At 50.2% G+C, this 23,745-nt stretch overlaps 2 protein-coding genes across 2 annotated transcripts; one reads left to right on the forward strand and one right to left on the reverse strand.

The window, feature by feature from the left end:
* The first annotated feature begins 16,199 nt into the window (after positions 1-16,199).
* Positions 16,200-17,903, forward strand: zgc:162608 (uncharacterized protein LOC100037332 homolog). Its single transcript, XM_067246648.1, has 3 exons — positions 16,200-16,248; positions 16,363-16,447; positions 17,054-17,903. The coding sequence occupies exons 1-3, from the start codon at positions 16,200-16,202 to the stop codon at positions 17,901-17,903; spliced, it is 984 nt and encodes a 327-aa protein (XP_067102749.1).
* A 613-nt stretch (positions 17,904-18,516) lies between these two features.
* LOC136952338 (zona pellucida-like domain-containing protein 1) lies at positions 18,517-23,187 on the reverse strand. The gene is made up of 10 exons (XM_067247068.1): positions 23,091-23,187; positions 22,324-22,550; positions 21,869-22,059; positions 21,507-21,579; positions 21,150-21,247; positions 20,887-20,970; positions 20,517-20,688; positions 19,616-19,712; positions 19,387-19,413; positions 18,517-19,294 (listed from the first exon to the last, which is right to left on the reverse strand). Exons 1-10 carry the CDS (start codon positions 23,185-23,187, stop codon positions 19,137-19,139), a joined length of 1,224 nt encoding a protein of 407 aa, XP_067103169.1. The 3' UTR covers positions 18,517-19,136.
* Positions 23,188-23,745: the final 558 nt, after the last annotated feature.

A 23,745-nucleotide genomic window follows, 5' to 3' on the forward strand; every position in this document is an offset into this window, starting at 1 on the left:
AACAACGAGATAGCCCCAAAAACTAAACTAAATACACACACACATACCCCCCCCCCCCCCCCCATACACACACACACACACAGAGACTACATTGCTGATTACATAGTATAGCCCCCCCTGGAGGAGAGTCCTGCTGTAGCTGTCTGCCCTACAACAAACATGACATTAGTCTCTGAGGTGAGAGGCCTGCGGGAGGGGGAGGGCTGCAATCTCTTCTGCTTCATTCCCTCCCTCCTCCGCTTCTCCTGCCTCCTTCTCTCCTGTCTTCTGTCCTGTCTTCTGTGCTGTCTTCTCTCCTGCCTCTTCTCCTGCCTCCTTCTCTCCTGTCTTCTGTCCTGTCTTCTCTCCTGTCTTCTCTCCTGCCTCTCCTCCTGCCTCCTTCTCTCCTGTCTTCTGTCCTGTCTTCTGTCCTGTCTTCTCTTCTGCCTCTTCTCCTGCCTCCTTCTCTCCTGTCTTCTGTCCTGTCTTCTCTCCTGTCTTCTCTCCTGCCTCTCCTCCTGCCTCCTTCTCTCCTGTCTTCTGTCCTGTCTTCTGTCCTGTCTTCTCTCCTGCCTCTTCTCCTGCCTCCTTCTCTCCTGTCTTCTCTCCTGCCTCTCCTCCTGCCTCCTCTCCTTCTGCCCTAACCTCACCTGTCCAGGAGGGTCCAGTGAGACCGTGTGGAGACAACGCTGTACAGCAACATCCAGGTCAGACAGTAGCTCCTCTTCCTTCTGTTGCTGCTGCAGCCATTGGTTGGTCCTGACACACACCTCCTTCTGCAGCGCCTCAACCTGGTGGGGGTTTGCAACAACAACCATCAAAGACAACATCATCAGTGACAACAAAAACACAGCGTCTACACTATCAACTTATTCAAAGTCAATGTTGTAAGACGATTTGAAGAAAATGGAAGCAGAAAGACTACTCTGCTTTGTTCTTTGAAACGTTGCTCATCAGATAAAAACTTCACATGTACGCACACCAGCTATAGACTCAGCAGCAGCTTCCCAGTATATGCTAGAGATATCCCTCTCTGTCTCCTGCAGTACCTGTATGCTGTCAGGCTGTTCTCCCAGGGCTAGCCAGTAGGGGGCGGTCACGGGCACCACCGTGCGTGTGCTCGGGTCCAGCCGGGCCCCCACCACGGCAGCCAGTCCCCCCGTCACCGGGTCGATGGCCAGGGCACCGCAGCGGATCGCCACCAGTCCTGGAACACCAACAACCATCACAGGTCTGAATTATGTCTCTGTTGAACTGTACGGTACAGTAGAGTTTAGTAGAATCTAACTCTGATGAAGAATATAGTTGAGTCTTGTATTACTCTGGTGTCTAGTACAGAAGAGTGAGTGTAACTCTGATGTACAGTACAGTAGACTGTACATCAGCCCCCTGACTGTGCAGCCTCCTCGGTGTACCTTTCCCCTGGGGGTCCTCCATGGTGCCAGCCAAGGCCAAGATGTGCCCAGACACGGGGTCCGGCTGGGCCCCCAGGACAGGCACCTGGAGGCCGGAGCCCTGGGGGTCAGGGTACTCCTGCCCCAGCAACGCTGGGACGCACAGCTCTGAGTCTGGGAGGGGCAGCTCGCCTGGAGAGAGGGTGGCGGGGACACAATGTGGTTGGGGTGGAGGCGAGGTCAGGGGTGGACATGGGGGTGGGGAGGGGTTAACAAGGTGAGGTGGAGGGGGGAATGGGAGAAGTTTCAACACAGGGTTTGAATTCTGCGTGTAGTTTCAGTATTTTTATAGACTTGAGGATACATTTGATTTGGATGACTACCCAGAACCCCTCCGTCCCGCGCCACGGCAGAGGCCCAGTCCAGCAGCATCTCCAGTCTTGTCTGCAGCTGTAGCTGGCAGTGCAGACTCCTTCTAGAAACCTGCTGCAGCTCCAAGACTGCAAACTGCAGTCGTCCCAGGTCAGGCTGAGGGTCGGGCTGGGGTAGGGGGAGGTCGGGCTGGGGCAGATTAGGGTTACTGGGTTGGGGCAGGTTGGTGAGGTTTGTTTGGGGCAAGTCGGGGTTGTTGGGCTGGGGGGGGTTTGAGAACTTCATCAGGGTGGAGTTGGGGTTGGGCTGGGGGAGATGAGGGTTGTTAGTCTGGGGGAGGAGGGAATGGCAGGGCTGGGGAGGGTCAGCGAGGCTGGGCGGGGGCTGCAGTCTAGTGTCCCTGGAGCCCCAGTCCTCCATCAGTCCTCTCAGCAGCTCCACCACTCTGAGCTGGCCCAGCAGCACCTGGGAGAGGGATGATCCAGCAGAATCCAGTCAGATCCAGTCACATCAGAATGCAGGAGCCCACCCATCCTCCCAGTGATCTGAAGAGATGGTGGCCTGAATTTCAAGGGAACAAGCTGCTACAACACTGAGTAACTGTAGTTAAGGTCACCCGTACGCATCACTGGGAGTTCTATCAAATGTAAAGAGTACTGAAACCTATGTACTATGATCTGCTCTCATCACTTTTATTCAAAGTGACAGCGCAGGAGAGATTTGAACTTCCAATCAGGGTTCGAACTACAGAGGGGGGGGGGGGGCTTAGGGGCGAGTTTGATCCCCCTAATTATGACTTGGACCCCCCAAAAGATGTAAAAACAACAGGTCGGGGGGGTCGATACAAGCCCTGGAGAGGAAGTTGACCCCCCCGATTGTCATTGTATAATTCGCACTCTGCTTCCAATCTCTAGATTGACAATCAACCTCTCTAACCACTGAAGTACACCCTCCCCACTGTGTGCTGTGTGCTTTGTACTGTGTACTGTGTGCTATGACTACCTGCCAATCCAGCAGGGTCTGGTATCCTCCTGCATGGGGCACCAACTGCCCTGCCCTGACACTGGCCCCGCCCACTCTCACCAGTCGACCACTCAGAGGCTCGATGAAGGACCCGCCAAGTAGGACTCCGCCCACTGGCAACACTGCCCCTGGAGAAGAGACGACATCAACAGGGTGAACTGGACAATCAAGAAAGACACTGTGATTCCGGATTAACCAATAGACACCCTGCCTGTATCTTGTGCCTCCCCCCTAGGATCTCTTTTGTAGTAGTCATTCTGCATACTCACCCGTGATTGGTTTCTGACCCAGCTACAGTATGCTCACCTGCGACTGGGTCAGAACCTGGCATACTCACCTCTAATCAGGTACAGATCCAGCTCTGTATTCACCTGTGACTGGGTCCAGCCCAACGCCAGCGGTCAGGACCACGTTGCCTGTGCGGGGGTCCAGCATAGGCGAGCCCAGCTGTATAGGCTGGGGCAGGCGGGTAAGGGGGCAGACAGACACCCCTCCCAGGGGGTAGACCAGGCCCGTCTGGGGGTGGATGGTGACAGCCAGGATGGGCACCAGGAGCCCGGAGTCTGGGTCCAACATGGGGCCTCCCAGCTGCAGCCTCTGGCCTGGGCGAAGGCCCCTCAGCCTGGTGGGCGCCAGGGGCTTGTCGGAGTGACGGGAAACCGGGTAGAGGACGAAGGGCAGGAGAGCACACTCCCATTTCCTACTGTTTCCTGGCATTAAAATGGAAGGGCAGCAAGAAGCAGAAGTTATCAGAGGATGTGCTGGAGACAGAGGTGGAGGGAGGAGGGAAGGAGAAGGGGAAGGGAGGGGGTGGAGTGAAAGAGGGGGGATGACAGAGAGAGGAGATAAGATTTAAATATAGAGAATGAGAAAGACACAGGATGAGGGAGAGGGGATAAGAATGAATAGACAGAGAGAGAGGACGAGAGGGGATGAGAGATACAAACAAAGAGAGAGAGAGAGAGAGAGAGAGAGAGAGATAGAGAGAGAGAGACAGAGAGAGAGAGAGAGAGAGAGAGAGAGAGAGAGAGAGAGAGAGAGAGAGAGAGAGAGAGAGAGAGAGAGAGAGAGGATTGAGACAGAGAGACGCCAGCCTTCCTCACCGGTGTAGCAGTCGGTGGTCAGGATCAGGGTGGAAGTGTCGGGGTCGTAGGCCACATTGCCCGCGATGGGCATCAGCCTGCAGGTCTGAGGGTGCAGGAAGAAGTCTGGGGGCACTGCCGTGCTGTGCCCATTCCCCAGCAGCATGTGGGCATGGGTGCCTGGTCGGATCAGGCCTGTGATTGGGTCAGAATGCAACACTCCGCCCACACGCAACAAGCCATCTGGAGCTGGAACACAGAGAGTAGGTACAGTGAATTGAATTAAAATATGTTATAACATTACGATCAAAGTCAGAAAGGGCCCCACCAAGCAACACAGTTAAGTAAGAATACCTTCTGACTTTCATAGGTCAATATCTACATTTCTTAAATCTGTAATAATACATTCAATAGAGACAGTTCTTTTATAATGATTTGGCCGGTCCTCATGACAAAATCCCCCCTGCCTCCTGCAGGTTAGAGACATAGCCAGTAGGTGGCACCAGAACACATCCATTGACATCCCTTTAAAAAACTGAAGTGAGCTCCAGTCACTCAGAGACCCAGGTTGTTAGCACTATAACCATACTACCTTTTAGCACTGACTAAAACAACAGGAATGAAATTCAGTTTGCAGCATACAAACATGAAGGATGTCAAATGTGGTGACACAACCAGCTCACCGAAGATGTCGTCCTTGGTGAGGACGGCTCCTGTGTCCGGGCAGAGCGGCAGTGCCCCGGTGCCTTCCCCCAGCAGGGCCCAGGCCCCCTGGCGATGGCACTCCCCTCTCACCTGCTCTGCCAGCGCACTCACCAGGGACCACACCCTCCGCAGGACACTGCAGGATAAACAACCAATCGGTTAGTCGATCATCCAGGCAATTATTCCATCAGCCAATCGGTTACTTCATCAACCAATCAGGGAGTCAGGTGGCTGAGCGGTTAGAGAATTGGACTAGTAATCAGAAGGTCGCTGGTTTGATTCCCGGCCGTGTCAAATTTCGTTGTGTCCTTGGGCAAGGCACTCCACCCTACTTGCCTCGGGGGGAATGTCCCTGTGCTTATTGTAAGTCGCTCTGGATAAGAGCATCTGGTAAATGTAAATGCAATCAAGTCCTTAGTTAATGTTTCAATCCAATGTTTGCTCCTTGACACATTTTGTACATGGAATGTAGTACTGTAAAGCGTGAAACGAGACAAACCACATCCTGATCTTAAATTCAGAAATATCCTATTTTTCTTTACAGGAAATTCTGCCCTGCACATCAAGTTATTGTTTGTATTATATTTTGTGTTTAAACATGTAATGTAGACAGCACTGTGGATCACAGATACACTGATGAAGACATCAAGGGTGATCCCAGACACCCAGCCGGGGACATTACTGTGGTGAGTGTTGGTCCCAGACAGGCACGGTGCTGCGGCTCCAACCCAGCAACCTGAGGCTCTCCCTCAGCCGGGCCGTGAAGCCCTGCTGGGCCTTCCTCTGGGCCTGGAGCCCCGACCTCAGAACCTGCAGCTGGCTGTCCAGCAGGGCCCTGGTCTGCTGGGCCAGAGTCCTGCGGCGGCCCACCTCCCTCTCCAGCTCCCTCTGCAGCCTCTGGTGGGCCTCCCCCTCCTGCAGCCTCCCCAGGGCTGCAGACCACCTGGGCTGCAGGCTCCGCAGGTTGGCCTGCACTCCCTGGTACAGCTCCTTCACCTGCAGGGGAGGGAGGGGGGGCAAGCCCATGATGGTGTTGTCACGCACAGACAAATGTGTAGCTACAGATAGACACACAAGCGCTCACACACACACACGCACATGTCACATGTCACACTTACAAATGAATGTGTTGACACAAATAGACACACACAGACACACGCACACACTGCACTCGCACAAACTTAACCCATAAACACACCCATATACATTTTCCCATATACACCCATATACCCATATACATAGGTACACCCATATACATCGTCACAAAAACATGTCAGGAAGACCTGCATGTTCACAGGATAACAATGACCGGCAAAGTATGCCAACTCATCTTACATATTTATGACTTTACTGCAGCTACCCTAGGTGTGCTACACTCAGACACACAAATACACACACACACACATACACAAATACACAGCACATATATATTCCAATAGGATATCCAATATGTCTTAGTACACGTTAACTTTACAAGGGAGGACATATGAGGCCTGAGAAAGTGATAGTAGAGTAGGGAGTCAGATGGCTGAGTGGTGAGGGAGTCAGGCTAGTAATCTGAAGGTTACCAGTTCGATTCCCAGCCGTGCAAAATGACGTTGTGTCCTTGGGCAAGGCAATTCACCCTACTTGCTTCAGGGGGAATGTCCCTGTACTTACTGTAAGTCACTCTGTATAAGAGCGTCTGCTAAATGACTAAATGTAAAATGTAATGTAAATGTAGACAGTAAGACAAAGAATACATGAAGAGGGAGGGAGGAATGGAGGGAGGGAAAGGAAACAAGGGAGGAGGGAGGGAAAGGCAAAGACGGAGCGTGGTAAAGAGTAAGACAGTGCTGGGGAGTAGAAGGAAGGAAGAAGGATGGAGAGATCTAGTGTAGCGGAATTAAAAGAAAGTCGGGAGCAGGTGCTATGAGGTCAAACCAGGCTGTAAGAAGAGTGAAGACCAAAAATCATGCTGTGCAGTGCCTTGAATGTGACTACCAGCTGTTTTTGAGAACCAGGTGGGCAGTACCTCTCCGGTGAGCTGGCCAAGCCGGGAGGTGACAGCCAGGCTGTGGGTCAGCAGCAGGCGGTAAAACGTGGTTGAGCTGAAGGCCTCCAGGTCCACCTGCTGCTCATAGTCCCAGAACTCCTCAGCCTCCACGCTCAGCACTGCTCCTGCTGTGCACATACACACACACACACATATATATATAGATACACACACACATACACACACACACACACAGATGCACACACAGATACACATACAGATACACACACATACACACACACACACACACACATAAATACACACACATACACACACAGATACACATACAGATACACATGCACACACACACAAGCAAAACACAGGTTGGCAAAGTATCACGTTGTTCACATCACGTACATACAGTATGTACATGTTTCATCAACCCTGCATAATAGCCCTTTGACCACCACAAACACCTGTACCCATCTTTTACGACCGGTGGTTCACTAAGGAGATGATAATGATGAAGTAATGTTTTCATACCAAACCTAAGGTCTATTTCTGTCTGTTTATCAGATACAGCTGTAGTATTACCATCTGACTGCATGTGTGCGCTGGAACAGAATTGGTTCGGCGCGAGAGACGCAAGAGTTACACAAGAGTGCTATCATAAGGTCCTGTAAAAGCAGATGTGTGTGTTTATTTCACCTGCTGTGCTCCTATTGCGTAAGTTGTAGTGTGTCAGCCCATTGGCTATGTCAGGATGAAGGAAGAGGATGTGTGTGTACAGGTGTGCCTGAGTGTGTGAGTGTTTGCCTAAGTTTGTGTCGGTATGTGTGTGGTGATGATAGATTGAACCTGGCTGGAGAGTGGTGTCTATCCTGCCCTGCAGGTTGCGGTGTGTCTTCCTCAGTGTGGTCACCCTGGAGCCCCTGGATGAGTAGTCATCCATGAGGTAAGCCTTCTGCAACGCACGGTACCGCACTCTGATTGGCTCCTTCTCTGGCCAACCATATTCTCTGAACAAGATCTACGTAAACGAAAGTGAATCAGTGGGCCTCCCAGAATCTCTGGAACAGTTTGCTTGTGTGTGTGTGTGTGTGTGTGTGTGGGTGTGTGTGTGTGTGTTCTCTCACCAGTAGTGTCACACACAGGCTAAGGATCACCATAGCTCCAACCACCAAGCCTCCGGTCACCAGCCAATCAGGTCTCAGCAACAGGTTTCGTTGCCTGGCGATGCCCATCCTGGTCATGTGACGAGGTACAGCGGGAAAGAAGGGGCCGGCCTCATAACACTGGCCGCCTGCAGGCATCACTCTCACGTACTGCAGTGGAGAGGAGTCAGAGATTAAAATATCAACCACATCACAACTATGTATGCTATCACCCTATGTTTTGATTGTTTAAAGTTGACCGATGTTGACAGATCTACCTATTGCTCTTTTAATTGCCTAATGTATTGTTTAGAAACCCTTCTCCTGAGTTTATTGAGCTAGAATGGTCTCTGAACTGTAACCTTTGGCCTTCTGTCCACAGACTCACACTCTCTTTGAGGCGCAACTGCAGTATTTTCTCATTGGCTGATACATCCATGGGTTACCATGGGTTACTATGAGGTACCATTGGTTACCATGTGTTTGTGACGCTGGCTGCTGAGCCTGAAGACGTACACCCCCGGCTGGCTGAGAACCAATGAGAAGAGAGTGGGCGGGGTCCAGGAGAGTGTTAGCTCCTCCTCCAGCTGTCTGAACGGCCCCCAGTCAAACTCAGAGTTGGTGTTGTACAGGTTCTCACTGAGCACAGAGGATGTCAGGGTTTATACACACACACACACACACTCAATCATTCACAATTGTATGCACCTATGTAGTCATTTGCTCACTCACTAACTCCCTCACTTTCAGAAATGTAGTAATTCCAACAATCAATCAATCAAGAAATCAATCAGTCGGTCAGTAAGTCCACCCCTCAGTTAACCTGTGCTCCACACAGACAGACTGACTCACATGTCATACTGAGGGTGGTGTTCCCTACTGACAGAGAACAGCAGAACGTCTCCCAGGTGCAGACAGGCTGTGGGGTTCAGAACACCCACGCTGGAGTTCCAGGTTCCGCCTCCAACCCTGGGGGTTTTGACTCCGCCCACAGAGCTAGAGTTACTTCCTCTCAAGCCCTCTCCTTCTCTGAGTTTGGTTCCTTCTACAACACAGACCAAAAGTGACTATAAGATTTCTCCTAGAACACAGGTCATCAATGAACCTGAGGTTCCCTCTAGTAGTACTCCAGCAGTCCATCAGCATAAAAAGCAGTTACATATGAATATGTTAATACTGTGGATGAATACCATCAGTTTTAACATTTCTAGATGTAGCATCAGCGACTAAGGATTCATGTTCAGTGTTTGTGAGCCTGCTCTTCTAGCTGTGGTGTGGTGGATGGACCTGTGGTGCCGGGAGTTCTCTGTGAGTCTGAGGAGAACATCTGGAGAAGGTCCTCTGGTAGACCACGGAGGAGGCCGAGGAAACCTGCGTCTAAACACCCACACAGACCCGCCAACACACACACACACACACACATAGACACACGCGCACGCACACACAGACACCCGCATGCACACGCACACACGCACCCAATCACACACACGTGCTTACAGACGCACACAGACGCAAACAAAGCCACGCACAAACAGAGTGGGGCAGCCTTTGTCAGCAAGTGCGGGGCTTGAGGTCTGGCATTGTCCTGCATGGTGAGGAGTCCCACTGGGAGGCCTGACTCACTGCTTGTCTGAAGGCTGTGGACGTGCCGAGAGGCAACAAGGTTCCTGCCGCAGCGCAGGATCCCCTGGGAGTCCCAGTGTCGGAACACACGCTCCAGCAAGCGGCCTGAGACAGGCCCCTGGAACTGGAGACACACACACAAGTACACGCACACTCAAATACACACACTTGTAAGATTTACTAGGTCAGGAAGACATTAGAGCTTAATTGTTCCTCTTACTCCATACAAGAGGATAAGAATGTTCTCTATGGTGTATATAGTTGAGGCATCGTAACTCTAGCCTGGTCACACTATATGTTCTTGTAAAGGAACTGTTAGTCTGCTACATGTTGTGAGAATACATGCTCTCCTGGGAGGTCATGCTGCAATCAAATTAAATTGACTTGACCTGGAAACCCTAAAATCAAGTGTTGTGGTAGTTTTGGTTATCTGCTTGCACGTGTCATGGTGAGAGCATGATTTTGTGTGTGTGTGTGAGTGTATGTCTTGCGTCACCTTGCTCCCAGCGCTCCAGCCCAGACTCAGCTCCCCAGAGGAGTCACACACCAACTGCAAGGAGGGTGTGACCCCGGCCCCGGCCCCGGCCCCGGCCCCGGCCCCGGCCCCGGTCCTGCAGCCCCAGTTCCCACACTCAGCACCGCCAGGGCCCTCCCCACACACACACATCCCCAGGGCCCCATCGTAGCCCTGGTAGGCTCCTGGAGACACACACACCTGCAGGAGAAGAATGGGCACAGGCCTCAGTATTCACCCATAGCAGGTACAGTACAGGACAGACAGAGATAAAGTTCTTTGTGGGTTTGTGTGCTTCTTCTTTGCAAATCAAATCAATCACATCAAGAAGACAAGAAAAATTCTCGACCTTTGCACACACTGTTATTTAGGGAAAAGGGTGCACCAAATTCAATAGTCGCAAGGTTACATTTTTGAATGTCTGTAGAGAGGTCACGGTGTGTGTGTGTGTATATGTGCATGTCTGTCTGTGTGTGTGTGTGTGTGTGTGTGTGTGTGTGTGTGTGTGTGTGTGTGAGTGTGTGCGGTGTGTGTGAGTATCACTCTATGTGTACATTTACATGGGACTTGGAGAGCCTGGGAAGGTAAACACAGAGGACTCCAAAGCCGCCAATGACAGCAGTCGTTGAGAACAGGCTTACGTATTCATCAGGGCTCATTCACAGATCAAACGTGTTCTAAAGCCAAATATCTGATAAGCTCTGGATAAGCGGTTCATATTGAAGAGCAGCCAGAGTTCAATGACTTGGAGGCCGGCCACCTGTTTGGTTCCAGGTAACATAACTAGCTAGACAACATTAGAAGAACCAGGATTTTGTGGAGAGAAACAATACAAGCGAAATTATATATTTTAAACTTTATATGTGTTTTCGGTGATCTTCCAATGCTCTATTTTGTGTATGTATGTATGTATGTGTGTGTGTGTGTGTGTGTGTGTTTGAACTTAACATGCACACTGACCTTTTGCCTACATTGCTGTTCCCATTGATTGGGGTCCAGACAGATTCCATACTGTGAGCGGCTGCTTCCATCTCTGCAGACATGGTAGACTCTGAGCACACACAAATCGCCCTGGCTGGCTGCCTCATAGCCCCGGGCACAAGGGCAATGCCCATCACTGGCCTGCATGCATACAGAGTACATCTTTTATCAACCATGAACCATAGGTCAAGCTCATGTGTCTTAAATCTGGGCCAGAGTGAGTCACACTTTTGGGTGCACTTGATTCAGCGCATCTGGAACGTTCACCTAGTTCACTCAAATCAATGGAATACCGTGTCAAGAACACAAAGGAGAAAATCAAACATCCGATATTTATATCCAAGCGTTTGGTCTGTGTGTTTGACCCGAAGTCTGATACCGGCACATCGTACAATGGCAGGCAGCTAGGTGGGAGAATGTTTATCAACACCTAATCTGCCCTGGTGACACAGGACCTGGCAGCTCCTGAACCTGAGATACTGGGAGGGGTGAGGGCTGGAGGAGTGTGTGTGAGTGTGTGTGAGGGGAGGGCAGGGCGGGGGGGGGGGGGGGGGGGCAGCTGGGGGGGACTGACGGACGGACGAAGCTTGAAACCCAAACCCTCCTGTTTGGAGACACCTGATGAGGGAACCTTTTAGGCCCTGAGCTACAGATTGTTGGGAGTCTGTGGGTCATGCTTGCACAAGCTGAGGAAGTACTGTATGTGCGGACTGGTATAGGACCCAGACAGGAGAGTTCCCTCCATGACTGGTAGAGGACCAGACAGGGGGGTTCCCTCCATGACTGGTAGAGGACCAGACAAGGGAGTTCCCTCCATGACTGGTAGAGGACCAGACAGGGGAGTTCCCTCCATGACTGGTAGAGGACACAGGAGACAGAGGTGAGGTCATCTCGTAAGGGGCGATGCAGTCTGAGAAGCTACACTGTAGCATCCAGCTCCTCTGGGGACAACATGAAGGCAGATCTACACATGACTTGGCTCAGGGCAATTCACACAATACTATCACAGTGCACCAGCTGTAGAGCAGAAGAGAGCAGAAGAGAGTAGAAGAGAGTAGAATAAAGAGGCGTGTGCCAGAACACCACCTGGAAGCTCCTCCCGTCTTCCAGACATACGCAGGCAGACTGCCCCCCAAGAGGCTGCTCAGCCCTGGCACCACAGGGCAGGGGGGCAGGCAGGCCTGGCCAGGGGCAGTAGTGCTGGGGGGGGCAGCTCAGACAGCTGGCCTTGGACGTGGCCTCAGCACTGGGCCCATATGTCCCTCTGGGACACGGCTCTGGGACCTGACGGTCCCCAACACAGTAGAACCCTAGTAGAACACATTTACAGAGTCATGCTGGGGCCTGACTATATTGAATAGAATCCTGGTGGAACACAATAGTTATGGTGACAGGAATCCACAAATCCATAAAAACAATCAATAAACCAAGGAATCAATCAATCCAATCGATAGGTCAGTCCCCTACCTGGTCGACACGTCGGTGATTCCCTGCCGTCCTGGTTGGCGCCGTCTCCATGGACCAGCAGAGAAATCCTCCACACACACCCCACCAGAGAGCTCCACCTGGGACCAAGGACCCCCAGCATGGCAGGCCTGTCCCGGGCACAGATGGGGGCCGGGGATGGCCTGTGGATTCAGACCCAGGGACGGGGGTGGAGGCCTGGGTCACGGTGGAGCTGGCGTGGGCTGCATCGCAGAGTCCAGGCTCAGACACCCAGGTGGAGAGGCAGACTGCTCCAGCATCCGTGTCTGTGTCAGAGAAGAAATGAGGGAGGCAGGATGGATCTTAGAGTCTCTTCTCTGTCCCCTCTCCAGGCTCACTGATAGGAGGAACAGACAGGGGAATGGGGGGGGGGGAGGCAAGGGAAGGGAAAGGAGGGAACACTTTCACTCTCTTGCTGAATGATGCATGGGCTTTCTGGGGTAGGATGACACTCAGACACAGCACTACACACCACCTACACACACACCACACACAGACACACCGCACACACATCAGACACACACACACACACCACACACACACCTGTGGTCAGTGTTCCTGTGGCTATTTGATACAGTAGGCTCTGGTTACAGCTTTTGTTCTCCTCAATCCCACGATGGAACTGATTAATCATTTGGGCTCACACTGGTACACATCAACCGCGCTCTCCCTGAGCGTGGCCGACACACGTACACACTACCCCAGCCATGGAACTGTTCAGAACACAACTCAGGACCAGCAGTGCAACCTTTGAAAACAGAACGCATTAGTTACACAACTCAACAGTTAACCACTGCAACATTACAGAACCACTAGTCCAACCATTCTAAACACAATAACTATCAGAACCCCTGCTGAGTTGATGGCAGATGGCAGACAGTGGACTGTTGCTCCACCTCCATGTTTATCCTTGCAGATTCATGAGAATAGCAACTCTTTGTTGTCATTTGTGTTGGGGCAAACTCGGCGTGGCAACAACTGTGTAACTGTTGTGTTTGCTGTGAGCTGATATTCTGCCAGTCAGTGTTCAAATTCCAAGGCAACATTGTCACTCCACCGTCCTAATCTACACTGATACAATTAAAACTTGGAGCGGTTCACTGAATCTAGTTTTACACAAGTTAGCCAATACCACATCAGCAAACAAGATTCTATCAAAACAAGACTTGACAAGGATGCGGGCCAAGCTACAGTACACTGGACAGTGTGTGCTTGTGTGTGTGTGTGTGTGTGTGTGTGTGGGGGGGGGGGGGACCTGGGTGTGTGGGGGGGTTTCTGTGCATATTTTTGCGTGTCAGTGCAGGTGTTTGTGTGTGCATGCCATGCATGTGTGTGTGCGTGTAATGTTGCATGTCTGTGTGTGTTTGTGAGTTTGCATGTGTCTGTGTACATTTGTGTCCCATAACTATGACAAGCACAGTCACATTACACTCCATCAAAAATCTCTCCATTCATCACTCCTTACATCTCTCCATTCATCACTCCATCACATTACTCCAACTAAATTGACCCAATTTGGAAAGGTCTTTTTTTTTCAGAACGTACTGTTGTTGTATTGAAATGCTGGACTTTGGGTACATGGAAGTCTTTTGATATTTCCTCATGGCTGCAGTGGACTCTGCCCTGCTCAGTGATGACAGGCGGGTTACCTAAGACAGCAGCAGAACTGACCTTTCACACAGATCCAGTCTGGGTGATTGTCATGACTGCTTGTCTAACATTCAGACTCACCATAACATTGATTGTACATCGGTACAGTTGCAACACAGCTTGGCTCAGCTCTAATTTCACGCTGAGCATTCCCATCAAAGAGCGATGGGTTACGGGCAAGCACAAATAACAACCCTGGTTTGAACCCTCCACCTGTGCTTATTGATGGGTCAACAGACTGCGGTTACAGGAGGTTCTGTTTATTGGAGGGGAGATTAGAGATGGTTTGTTAGCGGTTAGTGTGTGTCCATGCAATGATCATTATAGTGATGATAGTTTCAGAAGAATCAATTGAAATCCCCCCCACCCACAGTCTTAGTGGTGTATCTGACAAGGCTCTACTGTATTGATCTATAACTATGTTTAGTCTCACAGAATCAGATCAATATATTTAGAGACATTTTGTGACACACTTTTCATGTCAGTGCATACTTAAGACATTGTACAGATGTAATGTAACATTATGACGTCATGCATTCTCCTTAATAAAGTATGCTGCTGAGTTCAAGACTCGGATTCAAGAATAGGTGTCACGCCCTCCACTCCTAGCAGTGTCCTGTCTCCCTGTCTCCCTGTCTCTCTGTCTCCCTGTCTCCCTGTCTCCCTGTCTCTCTGTCTCCCTGTCTCCCTGTCTCCCTGTCTCTCTCTCTCTCTCTCTCTCTCTCTCTCTCTCTCTCTCTCTCTCTCTCTCTCTCTCTCTCTCTCTCGCTTTCTCTGTCTCTCTCTCTCTGTCCCTCTCTCTGTCTGTCTGTATGTTTCTCTGTCTTTCTGTCTCTCTGTCTCTCTGTCTCTCTGTCTCTCTGTCTGTGCCGTTTGTGTGGAGGCGTGTCTCCAGTCATGCCGACACACTTGCGGTCCATCAGCTCATCACCCAATTGTTTTTCAAGTCCAGTTTTCCAGTCACTCCAGTTTGTACTGACGCTTGTTAGTTTCCCGTAACTGCTCTATTTGATTTCCAGTTCCCACCTTGTCTCCTGTTCAGCACCCTCTGTCCTTTCTGCCTGCCTGCCTTGTTGCCCTCCCTGCCTCCCTACCCCTCCAACCCCTCATTAAATACCCCATCAAATTACCTCCTAGTCCTTGTATCATGCAATTGGGTCCGATAGCCTGGTCTCTGCAACAACAGGATCCTAGGATGCAAGATTAAGATCCTAGGATGCAAGAGAAGGATTCAACAGTAGGATACTAGGATCTCAGAGTATGTTTATGCCAACTTTTTATCTGTTGGCTTCTTCAATAAATTGAATGAACTTTCCCGGGTCCAAACATTGTCATCAGAGGGTCATTAACCTAGTTAGGATGACGCAGGACAGCAGATCACTCCAGTATGCTGTTGTAACCTTGACAGACTGAATATTTGGTACTCTGTATTAGTGAATAACATAAACCTTTCCCTGTCCATTCCGGATAAACACTCACACTAACTTAGATAGCTGACTGTACTGAGAAGGTAATCCGATGCCCTTTGAGAGCTCCTGAGAGATTCACCCTTTTTTTGTCTTCTCCTAAAGTGTATTGATGGCAGAGAACGTACAGCACTGCATGTATGGGCTTGATATCAATCCCTCGACCCTTAAATAAATGGTTTGATGTTGGTTGACAATTCATGTGTGTGTCAAACACAGCCAATATTATCAGTTGGAAATAAAGAATGTTGCATGTGACCAGACAGACCAGTGTGGAGTTGAACCCGCCTGACCCAACATTCGCGGTTGAACTCTGCCATTGCACCAGCATGACATCACCTCAGCCTCCTTTAATCGATGTAAGCAGGAATGCTGTAGTGTGTGTGTGTATGTAGGTGTGTGTGTGTGTATGTGTGTGTGTGTGTGTGCGTCCTCTCCCAGGCCTCCTTCCGACGTCCCGTCCGGTTGTTATCTGCACTGTGTTGGCAGCTGTTATCAGCTCGACCCTCCACGTGTTGAGCGTTGACACAGGCATCGTTCTAGACGGCCTCCCTGATAAGACAGACCCCTATATAAGCCAAGGCGGGAGCAGTGTTGCGGCATGCAGACCCTGTCTCTCAGGTACGAGCCATCAGTGCTCTCTCCTATTGATCCACAGCCTTCCTGCCTCCTCTCTCCCCCACCAGCCTGTCTTTGCATGCATTCCCATGAAGATCAGACCAGAAGGACTTGCTGTTGAATCTTGACTAATTTTCCTCCTCTCCATTTCTCTCTCTCCGCAGAGTTCAAAAGAAGCATGATTGTTAAAGTGGTGATCTTCGCCTTGTCCTTCGTGGCAGTCACAGGTGTGTGTTCTGGGGAAGCGTTCTTGTGGGGTTCTCGAGGGTTCTCCTGAGGACTGTGTTGTTGTTACATGGGTGGTTGTGGCTGGTGCTGACAGGTGTGTTTGTGGTTCCCAGCATACCCTCTCCACCGCGAGGCGCAGTGGACTGATTCACACAGCAACCAGGCTCATGATAAGACTGAACTCTCCAAGGATGTAGAGTAAGTTTTACCTCATTCAAGTTCCTTTTGGAAACTTAGAAACGTGATGTGGTGTCATTGAATAGGATTATTCTACTTAGAATCTTTTCCCCCCCTTTCTTTATCGGTCTATTTCTATATTTATCTCTCTCTTTTCTCAAATGTTCTTGGTTTCTCTGTCCCTCTCTTTCTCTTTCCCTCAAATTTCCCCCCTGCCTCTCTCTCTCTCTCTCTCTCTCTCTCTCTGCCATAAGAACGGTTTCTTTCCATCTGCTACTGGCCCTTTCAACAAGGCCAAGGACTCCCACTGACATTTAACTATTGTCTATTATCAGTCCATCCGACACCTATTGCACTACGCACAAGCCACCTTGATCTCATTTGCACTATGCAGCCCATTCATTTTCTTATTCTATTTTTATGCATATTTTATATTTTAAATTGTTTACATTTTTAGATTGTTTAGTTCCTAGAATTAGTTAGACTATTGTACTTTTTTACTTTTAATTTACGATTTGTATAGGTTTATTATTTGCACCTTCCTGCCACAGTAAATTCCGTGTTTGTGTCAACCTACATGGCGAATAAACCAAATTCTGATTCTGACTCTGATTCTGATTCTCTCAGTGGGATGTGGAAGAGCCAGGTGGAGAGCAGTAACTTGTACCACCAGCAGGGTGGTGACAACCCCCTGGGTGGAGAGATCCGCCACAAGCTCAACATGGAGTCTGAGAGGCTGCGGGCTCGTCTGCGCCATGAACTGGTTCAGCTCCGGGAGAGGCTGTCCCCTCTCTCCTCGTACCCAGCCCAGCCTCACTTCGCCCTGGGCAGCACCAGAGAGCGCCTGGCCCCCCTGACCCAGCAGCTCCAGAGTGCAGTGAGCGGCAGCACCAGGGAGATGTGTGACCAGCTTAAGCTCTACCTCCAGGACCTGGAGGTGGCCGAGGCCCAGCCGGGGGCAGCCATCTACAGGGAGGCGGTGCAGTGGGTGAGCCAGAAGCTGGAGGACAACGGAGCCAAGATGGACGCCATTGTCCTGGAATTCCAGACGCAGGCCTCCAGCGTGATCAAAGAGCTGAGAGCCGGCAACGACGGGGAGGGGCCAGGGGCGGGGCCCTGGGAGGAACTCAGCGCCAGGCTGGGACAGGAAGTGAGGTCGTTGAGACAGGAAGCACAGAACAGGGTTGGGTCCCTGAAGGGAGAGCTGGCCACTCTCCTGCTATCGGGCCAGCCTCTCAAGGCTGAGGTGTTGTCCATTCTGGACCAGTACTGTAAGAGCACCACCCTACAGAACCAGCTTTTCCAAGCCAGGATAGAGAGGATAGTCCTGGGGCTGGAGGCGGACCACTCCTCCTCTTCCTCCTCCTCCCCCCAGGAGCCAGATATCCTGAGCTTTCTGCAGGAGGACTTCTCAGCCAAGCTGAGTGCTCTGCTTCAAGACATCAAGGACTCTCTCCCATCACAGAGCCAGACATGATCTCAATCACGACCCAGCCCTACAGAACTGTCTCCCCCAAACCTAAAGAACTCTCTCCCCCACCCAAATTGTATATACATCTCTCCTCCACCTCTACAACGTTCACCCCTACAGAACTCTCTCCCCCACCCCTACTGTATATAAGTCTCTGTCCAGCCTCTATAGAGGTTTTTCCCCCACCCCTACAGAACTTTCTCCCCCACACCTACTGTATATAAGTCTCTTCCCCACCCTTATAGAACTCTCTCCCCCACCCCAACAGAATTGTGTCCCGCACCCCAATATGGCTTGTGCAACTGAACTCCGAGATGTGCATGAGTTTCTCCCAGCCCGTCCCGCCCCTACCCCTGGCTCCATACACAGTGACCCACTAAAGAGACATGAACTCCTATCGTCTGTGCAGTCCTTCTACCTCCTTGTCCACGCCAGGGTTGTACATACAGTGAGTCTGTATTTATGAATGTGTTGTTGTGTTTGTTGAACCGTGTATCATAAGAAGTGGAGGTCAGTACGCTGTAAAAAGTTGTAAATAAAGTAGATTTGTAAACTGTAAAGTAAACAGTCATGTGCTCACGTTCTCATGTTCATTTTGGAAATAAAAATCCGAGATTCATTTAAACATGTTTGTATTTTTTATGTATCTCACAACAATGTACAAAGCAGCAGATCAAGGTTTGAAACTACACTATTTGACCGAGCCTTGTTGGAATGATCAGCAGTTTGTAAATACAACAAACTCCACAACACAATACCCCAAACAGGCCCATATTATTCTATTTTTGGCCTCATATCTTCTGGCTGGTTATAGCACAGGCAGCCTTGGGTGGATAAATAGTCCAACAAATGCAGAATGTACTTTGCCAGTTCCCACATTCCAATACCCTTATCAACACTGTGATAGAGAGAGACAAATAGATTTCATTCTAAAGTTCTTACTTAGCATGACTGGATACATTTATCATTTTAAGGGAGGTAAAATTCCAACTCTCACAGTGTAATTATTTCCATAGTTCATGCATGTACACATTCCTTCATCACCGCTAAAACAATAGTAGACATTATTTATCATTTGACTGACTAATGATAAGTTAGATAAGGTTAGAAAGAACCCAGATTTTTACATATATTTTATCCTTCATCGTAAAGGTAAACATCTTTACCTACAAAGTCACATCAGTGGGAACGTCTGACTGCTGTGTGACATGAGTCAGTGACTGGTGGTGGAGGGATGCATCAGTTAAAGGCGTGTGGAAGACCTCCTGCCCAGTAGAACTTCTTCATGATGAACCACCCCCCCAGGACCAACAGAGCCACGGAGGCAGTCCCAAACACGATCCCCACCACCAGCCCTGTCACGTCTCCCTTGCTGTCCTTTGGTTGTGTCCCTCCACCTGGACCATATAGAGAAAAAGTAGTGCATGTTTTAGGGGTATACGGTATATGGTATACATGCCGTTGAAGGAAGCAGTGAAACTGGACTCACCATAAGCTGCTGGTGTGGGAAGGTCCACTAGAGGGGGCGAGAGAGCGAGAGCAGGGATGTCAGTGCAAGAGAGAAGGTGGTGCTTTTGTGTTTGCCTTATACCCATAACCCATTAACTGATTTAACAATTTACTCACTCACTTACTCACGCACTCATTCACTCAGTCACTCACCCACCCACTCACTCACTCCTCTGATGTCCTGTCTATCTTGTGACAGCGTGACTCACCGTCTCTGGCGGTGAAGAGGGGGCCGACGGACACGGTGGCTGAGTCGCTGGACTCTGTTCCAAACGGATTCACAGACCTTCTCCTGCGTCTGCAACCCTGTGGAGGGCGGACACGCACACGAGTGAGCTCCTTCATTTCAACATTCAGTTTATCGAAAAGGTTATTAAAGGATCATCTGCAATGATTTTCGGGATTATTGGAAATCTAAAAGGTTCCGCAGGATTATAAGAAACGTTCGGAAAATCCTCTGAAGTTCTAAAGGATCATTTCCGATGTTCCATAGGATTCACTGAAAGGTTCTAAAAGTGTCATTTGAAATGTTCTTCACTATCACTATCAGACTGTGTGTTTTCCCATCTCCCCAGCCAGGGCAAGGGAGCAGGGCTGTGGATGGGATCCCAGGGCAGGGGAGCAGGGCTGTGGATGGGATCCCAGGGCAGGGGAGCAGGGCTGTGGATGGGATCCCAGGGCAGGGGAGCAGGGCTGTGGATGGGATCCCAGGGCAGGGGAGCAGGGCTGTGGATGGGATCCCAGGGCAGGGGAGCAGGGCTGTGGATGGGATCCCAGGGCAGGGGAGCAGGGCTGTGGATGGGATCCCAGGGCAAGGGAGCAGGGCTGTGGATGGGATCCCAGGGCAGGGGAGCAGGGCTGTGGATGGGATCCCAGGGCAAGGGAGCAGGGCTGTGGATGGGATCCCAGGGCAAGGGAGCAGGGCTGTGGATGGGATCCCAGGGCAGGGGAGCAGGGCTGTGGATGGGATCCCAGGGCAAGGGAGCAGGGCTGTGGATGGGATCCCAGGGCAGGGGAGCAGGGCTGTGGATGGGATCCCAGGGCAAGGGAGCAGGGCTGTGGATGGGATCCCAGGGCAGGGGAGCAGGGCTGTGGATGGGATCCACTCACATTCAGCAGCTCCTGGCACTTGTTGGGTTCACACAGCCGGAGGATGCAGTGGATGAAGGTGCTGGACTTGTCCTTGTTACGGTGCTCCACAAAGCGGAACGCCTCAAAGTTGAACTTGGCGCTTGTGGACTGGCCGTTTGTCGTCACCTTGGTACGCAAGTCCACCGAGCACCTGGACGGGGGAGGGAGATGTGTGATGAAACTTCAAGGATTGAAACCTCATGTTTGTGGTTCCAGAACCTTCCGTGCTGAATGGCCCATCACTAAGACTACTACTTAGTGTGTTAAAAAAATCACAAATATCTCCTAACTTGAACTAGTGAGTGATAATTGATGGTGCTTTAGTCCTGGGTTGGGTGTGAAGACTTACCCTGTGAAGAAGCTGTGCTTTTCGCTGTTCGACATGTTGTAGGCAGATGGCGTTGCAAAGCAGTGGTCGAGCAGTACATTGAAACTTTGGAGACAAGACTGCAGGTCAGTTTGGCACAGAATGAAACAACAGAGAATAGCATGTGATTGGATGTCGTGGTTGTGCCGATTAGACACAAACTCAGACACTGATGTGGACTAACTTGTCTGTAAACGTGTAACTGTGGATGGAAAGGTGAAGGTGTGATCCAGAGGTGGACTTACTTTCCTGTCAGGTTGGTGGCCTTCACCTCCACGTAGATCTTGGTCCTCAGCTCCAGCCCTGTAGCAGGCACCGTCAGGGGATGGATGTAGTTTGTGTCCTGAAGATCAAACAGGAGGAGGAGGCGGGGTGTACTCTGAGATTATATACTCTGCATATCCAAAATAAAATACCATATTTGTTGCCATTCTGATCAAAGGGAAAGGACAGCAGAGGCCATAAACAGGCATCTGATTGGAGGATGTTTCTCCCGTGGATATTGAGCATGAGACAATGATGCTCAATGATACAGAAAGCTGTTCTGTTTGAGCTCAGACCGAGCGACACAGCTCTGAGGCGGTTTGTGGGCTAGTACTTACGTTGTACACGCTCATACTGAGGGTGTCTATGAAGGTGCCGTTGTTGTCACTGGTAGCCACGGATACTGAAGACCTGAAGGATGGAGAGAGAGATATGAGAATGATCATGTTTTTATGTTTTTATTTAGTTTGACAAACTAACCTGCTGATCAGTGTATTTAAGAAGACATCGATTAACTATAGTTTTTTCTTTTTGTTTGTTTGTTAGTTTTTGTCTTACTTTTATTAGTGGGGGAGGATGTTAGTTTATCGTTACAAAATGTGACCAGACATTCCACAACATTGTCATGCTAATTGAGAAAGAAATTGAGCGTGGTGGAGTACAGCAGAGTGTGGAGGATTGTACAGGAGCGTTCACTCACGCCACGATCTTGGTGTTGTTGAGCAGGTACTCCAGCGGGTAGCGGCAGGAGAAGTGGTAGTACAGGTCCGTGGCGTAGCTGATGATTCCCACGGAGGAGCTGGGCGTGTCGATGAAGCCTGTGATGATGACTGACTGGATGGTGGAGAAGGAGCTGAACGGTCCAGACTGGTCCGGCACCTCGTCCACAATCTAGCGTAGACAAACACGCACGCACGCACGCACACACACACCCACACATGCACACACGCACACAGGCACAAACACACACAGGTACAACACCTGACAACGTGAGACCAGAGAACTAGGTCTTCCCATGTGAGAGTTCCAGATGATTTGTAACTGTTGTACTGTCATAACAAGCAGCTATTGGAATATTATATACTGTACATTTCCATTTTAACTTGAGTCCAGAAGGGTCTCACCATCTGACCACTGAGTCTACAGGGTTCTCACCTGCAGTGATTGCCTACAGGGGTTATTCTGGCTGTCGTTGACTGGCAGCTGGTAGCGTAAGACCGGCGGCTCGACGCTGGTGTCGATGTTGCCAATGCACTGGCTGTTGTTGTGCTGTCCATTCATGGCCAGGCTGCTGGGGTCAAAGCCGGCCCACTGGGCGGAACACAGATTCACCTCGAGGACAATCATGGTGGTGCCACAGTCAACCGTCAGGTCCGAGTTGTCTACGGGGGGAGAGGGGAGCAGGTGGGAGCAAAAGGGAGAAGGAGGTGTGGGTGTCGAGGAGGGCGGAGGGCAGATGTCATGGATTAGTAGGGATTGAAAGACTGGTGTTTACCAATGCTCAGTTCAAAAATCTGATACAAATCTATGCCAAACCCAGTACAATTTATCTTAAAGATAAATCCACAGAGTTGAACTTAAACTCATTACATTACATTACATTTAGTCATTTAGCAGACGCTCTTATCCAGAGCGACTTACAGTAAGTACAGGGACATTCCCCCGAGGCAAGTAGGGTGAAGTGCCTTGCCCAAGGACACAACGTCAGTTTGCATGACCGGGAATCGAACTGGCAACCTTCGGATTACTAGCCCGACTCCCTCACCGCTCAGCCAACTGACTCCCTCAAACTCAATCCCACTAATGGATATTCACTTTAAAGTCACAGCTAAAACCTTAAAGAGACTGATTACATCGATAATCTCCTTTTTCTTTGCATAACAGAAACATGTTGCCCATCTGAGCACCCCTCCCTGGCTTACCCGGGACCCTTTCGTCTTGTGCAGAGCAGTTATAGGTGACGGACACCACTGGCTGTAGGAGCAGGGTCACCACGGAGACACACAGGTAGAGCATCATGCTGTTACAACTCTAGATAGAGGGGGGAGCATAGAGTTATCTACCAGAGAGAGAAAGGAGGGATGGAGTAACATTGCAAGAGAGAGAGAGAGAGAGAGAGAGAGAGAGAGAGAGAGAGAGAGAGAGAGAGAGAGAGAGAGAGAGAAACTAGAAAAGATAGAGAGAAAGAAAGAAAGAAGGGAGAGAGATGGAGAGAGAGGAAGGAAGAGAAAATAAGAGAAAGAGAGGAAGACAGAGATGCAATTCCAGCACAAACTCTTCATACATAAAACAAATTAAAATTATATTTTACTCACGGATAGATATTATTTCAATGGGAGACTGAAGAAGGTGCTGAGAACATCCACAGAGGTGGCAGCCCAGGTGAGGGGTGGAGCAGGGTCTGGTGCAGCTGCTTTTGGGGGAGAAGACCGTCTGAGAGAGGGCTGGACTGGAACGAGTCTTATACTCGTCTGACACCTGATACAACAAGGGACAGTCCCACTCACTCCATCCTGGGTACGTTCACACACACACTTGCACATTTACACAGGCATAGATACACACACCTACACTGCA

The sequence above is a fragment of the Osmerus mordax genome, chromosome 11 (genome assembly GCF_038355195.1).
Source record: "Osmerus mordax isolate fOsmMor3 chromosome 11, fOsmMor3.pri, whole genome shotgun sequence".
In the NCBI taxonomy this organism is placed as follows: domain Eukaryota; kingdom Metazoa; phylum Chordata; class Actinopteri; order Osmeriformes; family Osmeridae; genus Osmerus; species Osmerus mordax.